Source organism: Cenococcum geophilum (assembly GCF_001692895.1).
Source record: "Cenococcum geophilum 1.58 unplaced genomic scaffold K441scaffold_54, whole genome shotgun sequence".
Classification (NCBI taxonomy): domain Eukaryota; kingdom Fungi; phylum Ascomycota; class Dothideomycetes; order Gloniales; family Gloniaceae; genus Cenococcum; species Cenococcum geophilum.
Genome location: NW_027137612.1, coordinates 548,927 through 554,704, shown reverse-complemented (window position 1 = coordinate 554,704; position 5,778 = coordinate 548,927). Strand labels below are relative to the sequence as shown.

The following is a 5,778-nucleotide window of genomic DNA, read 5'->3' as shown; positions in this document are numbered from 1 at the left end:
TACGTATTTCGTGCCCCTGGATATNACTTACTTATATTATTAAGTTAATACAAACAATACCCTATAGTTAATACTAACTCTTTTCTTATATAAAGGACTAACGAGGGTAAAATATGTAGCCGTTTTTCTACTATAGATAAAGGTCCTAGGTCTAAATATATAGCTAATATCTATATTTTAAATATCTTACCTTAATATATAATATTATTTATTTATTACTTAACGTCTAATTTAGATCCCTATTAGGCCTATATAGACTACTTCTTAGTTACCTTAATATATATACTGGTGGCCTATTTAGTTCGTATATTATATACTACTATTTTATAGCTACTACTTAGTAAGGGATTAGCTACTTACTAGCGTAGGCATAAATAATATTACTTAGATACTCTCTATAAGTAGGGGCTTATAAATAGTAGTAAAATAGCTTATAGGCTAAGGAATTCTTTAGTAGTTTTAAATAGCATATAAGATCTAATAGGAGGATACTAAATAATACGCCCTTTTCTAGCCCCTTAAGGACTAAATACCCCCGCCTAGCTATAGGCGGCTTACTAGCGAATTTCTAAACCTTTTACTACTCCTTTTAGATTTTCTAATATACCTAGAAGTATAGTATATATAAGGTAGACTAAAGATATAAAGATATACTAGCTAGGTAAAGCGAAACAAATAGGACTAGCTAAAAGGAAATACTTAAGGATTTTCCCCTTATAGGGCTTTTTCCTATATAGACCTAAAAGGGACTAAATTGGGCAATAAATAGAATTTAATAATAATAATTATATATAGGTGGTGTTATATAGCTAATTATAGAACCTTCCTAAGTTACATTATAGTGGCTGTGTGTTAGTAGAGCTTTTAAAGCTCTATTATATAAGGTTTTGAGTAGAGCTTTCAAGCAGAGCCTTGTGCAGAGCTTTCGAGCAGAGAGCCTTGTGTAGAAGCTTTGAGCAGAGCCTTGTGCAGAAGCTTTTGAGCAGAGCCCTCGTCGGTGCAAGAGCTTCGTGTGCAGAGCTTTCGTGCGCAGAGCAGTTCGTGACAAGAGCTTCTGGACCAGAGAGCTTCGGACCAGAAGCTTCGACCCAGACCCTCGACAGACCCTCGACCCCTCGACCAGACCCTCGACCAGAGCTTCTGGACCAGAAGCTTCGACAGAGCTTCAAAGCAAGACCCTCGAAGAGCAGAGCTTCGACCAGACCCTCGAGCAGAGCTTTCGACCAGACCCTCGACCGGAGCTTTCGACCAGACCCTCGACCCAGACCCCTCGACAGAGCTTTTCGACCAGAGCTTGCGACCCAGACCCTCGAACCAGAGCTTCGACCAGAACCCCTCGACCAGAGCTTCGACTAGAGCTCAACCAAGAGCTTCGACCAGACCTTCAAGCAAACCCTAGAAGAAGCTTTCGACCAGACCTCGACACCTGGAGCTTCAACCAGAGCTTGGACCCTCGGACCAGAGCTTCAACCAGAGCTTCGACCAGAGCTTCAACCAGACCCCTCGACCAGAGCTTTCGACCAGAAGAGCGTTCGACGCACAGACCCTCGACCAGAGCTAATCGACCCAGCACCCTCGACGCAGAGCTTCGACTAGAGCTTACAAGCCAGAGCTTCGACCAGAGCGCTTCAAGCAGACCTCGAGCAGAGCTTCGTCAAGCAGACCCTCGAGCAAGCAGCTTCGAGCAGACCCTCAGAACCAGAAGTTTCGAATGCAAGACCCTCGAGCAGAGCTTTCGAGCAGACCCTCGACCTGGAAGCCTTCGACCAGAGCTTACGACCCTCGAGCAGAGCTGTCAACCGAGGAGCTTCGGACCAGATGCTGTACAACCAGACCCTCGACCAGAAGCTTCAACCCAAACCCCTGACCAGAGCCTTCAACCAGACCCTCGACCAGAGCTTCGACCAGAGCCTTCGACCAGAGCTTCGACCAGAGCTTCGACCAGAGCTTCGACCAGACCCTCGACCAGACCCTCGACCAGACCCTCGACCAGACCTTCGACCGGACCTTCAAGCAGAGCCTCGTGCAGAGCTTTTATATAGAGCTTTGTATAGGCATTCGTGCAGGCGTTCGTGCAGGCGTTCGCGCAGGCGTTCGTGCAGGCGTTCGTGCAGGCGTTCGTGCAGGCTTTTGTGCAGGCGTTTGTGCAGGCAGCGGAGGAGCAATAAAGCAGGTAATAAGGCCCAGAGTTAGTCTAGATACAATACATTAGCTATTTAGGTGTTTATCTACTATAAATATTAATATAGGAGGTTAAATATTAAGAATTAGTGGCTCCAGCTAAATGTTTACTGTTTTGGTGGTAATATTTAAGGCAAAACGTAGCGGTAACCACCAGGCCGTTCGCAATAATTTTAGTAGCGTTAGAATCGCCCTACAAAGTTCTAGAACGTAACGTTTACTAATTGTTTATAAAGATGTTGGTTTGTTGTTAATTGGTAGCTAAAAAAATAGTATAGCGCGTAAGTTTGTATGAGAATTACATACAAATCGGCGCGAGGGACTAACAAATTTCCGAACCGTGTACCAGACGACAACAACATAAGATGATTAATCTGTTATGTAAGCAGCTTATAATTGGCTGATCGTCTGGGACCGAGATAATACCAGACGACAACAACATAAGATGATTAATCTGTTATGTAAGCAGCTTATGATTGGTTGATTGTCTGGGACCGAGATAAGGCGTAGGCGTAAGCGTTTAGTATTAGTAATTACTCCGCGGCTCGGTAGTGCAGAGGTGGAATTATAACGTCTACCGCGACGACTTCCTCTTAATATCACGCGGGTACAATAAGCTAAGGATCTCATAGCTTTATAGAGTAGGCTTTTCTCTATAATTTGGTGTAATTTTTATATCAATAGGTATTGTAGGAGGGTAGATTAATTTCGCCAAAGTTAATAAAGTCTTCTTATATAAACAGTGTTTAGGTTTTCTACAAAGCTCGCCAAAGTCTCTCAGACCAAGAAAACGATTGCCGTCCTAAATCAGCTTAGCGGACGGTGCGGATATTCCTATATCCGCACAATCGATTTCTTGGTCTGAGCTTCTGAGGTAAGGATATTTGGACTGTAGTCTTAGCCAATCCCGTCCGTCGTCCTTTTTGGCTCGCGAAAACCGTATGAGACTTCGCCGGCCTTAACACCACCGACTCCATCACCGGCAATGGCTCTGCGCGAACTGCGACCCAAGGCCGGTCCAGCCCTTTGGAGAGATCTAAAGCCCACTATCTGTTCTGCGAGACCGCTCTCGAACCGCAATGCCTCCACAAACGCCCTTCAGGACCTTGAATCTTCCTCCTTCACCGTGCCTCCTCCATCAGAAGACATTGTGAAAAGCTATGACCCTGTCGCGCGGAGCAAGAGCAGGAAAGGTGAACTGCCCCCAAGCAGGTACGGTTACCACCACAAAGCCGACAGTTACTGCCCTTGGACAGTTGCGTTAACCCTCTTCATGTAGATACCAATACCGATCTCCAAAATATTACCGCGGTCCGCTACATCCTCACCAGCCTCCGCCTCCGTCCGACCCTTCCTCGCGTCTCTTTATACCTGGGCCATTTAGCCTTCCCCGTCTAGAACAGACCTACCAGAGCACTATTGCACCAGACCTCTTGACTCTCACATATGCACATTTCCCCCCCGGCTACAAAGCACCGCCAAAAGCTCAGAGATTACGGGGCTGGGAGGGAGACTCTCCATATTTTAAGAATCGTCCGCTACGGGGTCCTCGTGGTGGTGACAATCTCCGCCTTCTTACACCTCCGAAGACCTTCCGGAACATCCCAAAAATCACAGGTGTAACATTACACTCGATGGTCCCTAATGCGGCGGATGATAGCGCACACTTGCATGTTGCAGGGATGATCATGCAGGCGATATCTAATGTACGAGCGACAACACACAAGGCGAGAAAGAGTGTGCAACAGTGGGGTTTACGAGAAGGGAAATATATTTCTGTGACGGCATCAATGAAAGGGGAGGACACTTTCCATTTCCTGGGGAAACTTATTGACGTAGTCCTGCCGCGAATCAAGGAATGGAAAGGTGTGAAGGGAACCTCTGGAGATAGCAGCGGCAACATCACATTTGGTTTACCTCCGGGTGCGGTGGCTCTATTCCCAGAGCTTGAGGTCAATTACGATATGTAAGCTTCTATTGAATAGCTACTGTGATACCCTTTAGTCTCAGCTTTACTAATTTCATATATAGGTACCCGCCGAAAATGATTCCTGGTTGTCATATCACTATCCACTCTTCTGCTACGAATGACAGAGACGCAAGGTTATTATTGCAATCGATTGGCCTTCCATTCTACGGCAAGGTCGTAAATTAGGTCTGGGACATCTTTGCTACTGTATTATCATCTACATGTACAAAACTATGTATCTCGTCCCTCTGTTGTGTCATAGACAGTGGATGTTGAGTTTAAATTTTACGTAGGCTCTATTGGCCTTGGAGTTACTACTACACGTCTAAAGAATTCTCACATTGACCTAATCTTCTCTAGTAGCCTGCCAGATACCACTCTAAATATCCCTAGCTAATCGAATTGAATAGGGAGTGAGACCCAAGGTGGAATTCTGAATTGACTGAACCGAAGAATAGAAATTCCTGAATGATATTGTTGTCTTGAAGATTCCTGTAAAATGTCAAAAGTTTTGTCCTGATTAACCTTTCAAACGCCCCGCTAATATAATATGGGCATATTCCAATGTATTACATAGGATTTCCTTGACTTACTACTCATATTTTATCATCCGATTCTTGTGCTGGTCGCCGAATCACATTTTCTACATCGGATCTACTCTAGTAACTAGAAACATGGGTAAAAAACGAGTAAATCCAAACGCCGGGGATCTTCCCCCGGCAAAGCGCGTTCAGCCCGTCCGCTCCACGCGCAAACCCCCCACCAACCCCAATTCCGACTCCGCAGCGGCAGACCGAGTTCTTCAACTATACCAACTCCAAAGGTGAAAGGTATCGCGTCGCTAACAGAAAGGAGAATTCTACTGACGCAACCATAATACCCAGAGAGCTGAATAGCTTCACCTTCAACACTGCTGACTGTGAAGACGTTCCACGCCCCGTTGGCTGGCTCCCAGCATCCAAATGGCCACCACACAGTGCCGACGCCCTCCTAAAAGCCAATATAAAGGACGGCCCTTGCGTTGGACGTAGATAATGGGAGCAAGACTACTGCGACGATAAAAAGGTTATATACTAGCGTCTATATATTGCTTGGCAGCAACTACCTCAGCAACGCACAATGCTGAGACCTCCTGCAATATTCGCGAATATCGAACGCAGTCACTACGTGGCTAATTCGCTTTTAATATCGCTAAACTCATTAATATTCATCATATATTCATCATCTATTTGTTTAAGAATTATTTTATAACGCTATTACCGCTTATAACTAACTAGGAGATTCGTACGCGTGCACAATTCCAACGAGTAAACCTACCTAGACGACCTACCTTAACTACACTATCATCTACAACCGCTACATCCTCCTCCACTAGTCCTATAATGCCGTCTAAGGCTAATATACGCGCCGCTGCCGTAGAAGAGCGTAAAATTGCTAAAGAGTAAAGGGAACAAGCCTGAGATAAAAGGGAGATTTAAAAGTATAAGAAAGAGCGCAAAGCCTACCTAGCGGAGGAAGCTTACTAGCATAAATACCACCTAGCTTAAATGGCTTAATTATAGTTAGGCTTAGCCGCTTCGGCCTTATAGGCCACTATAATAGCTACTATAGCTAATATCCTTAGTAAG

The 5,778-nt window shown here is 45.1% G+C and overlaps 1 protein-coding gene across 1 annotated transcript; it reads left to right on the top strand.

Moving 5' to 3' along the window:
- Positions 1–3,108: 3,108 nt before the first annotated feature.
- On the top strand, positions 3,109–4,781 carry K441DRAFT_699694 (50S ribosomal protein L5). Its single transcript, XM_067653176.1, has 3 exons — positions 3,109–3,393; positions 3,461–4,147; positions 4,213–4,781. Exons 1-3 carry the CDS (start codon positions 3,167–3,169, stop codon positions 4,334–4,336), a joined length of 1,038 nt encoding a protein of 345 aa, XP_067499215.1. The 5' UTR covers positions 3,109–3,166; the 3' UTR covers positions 4,337–4,781.
- Positions 4,782–5,778: the final 997 nt, after the last annotated feature.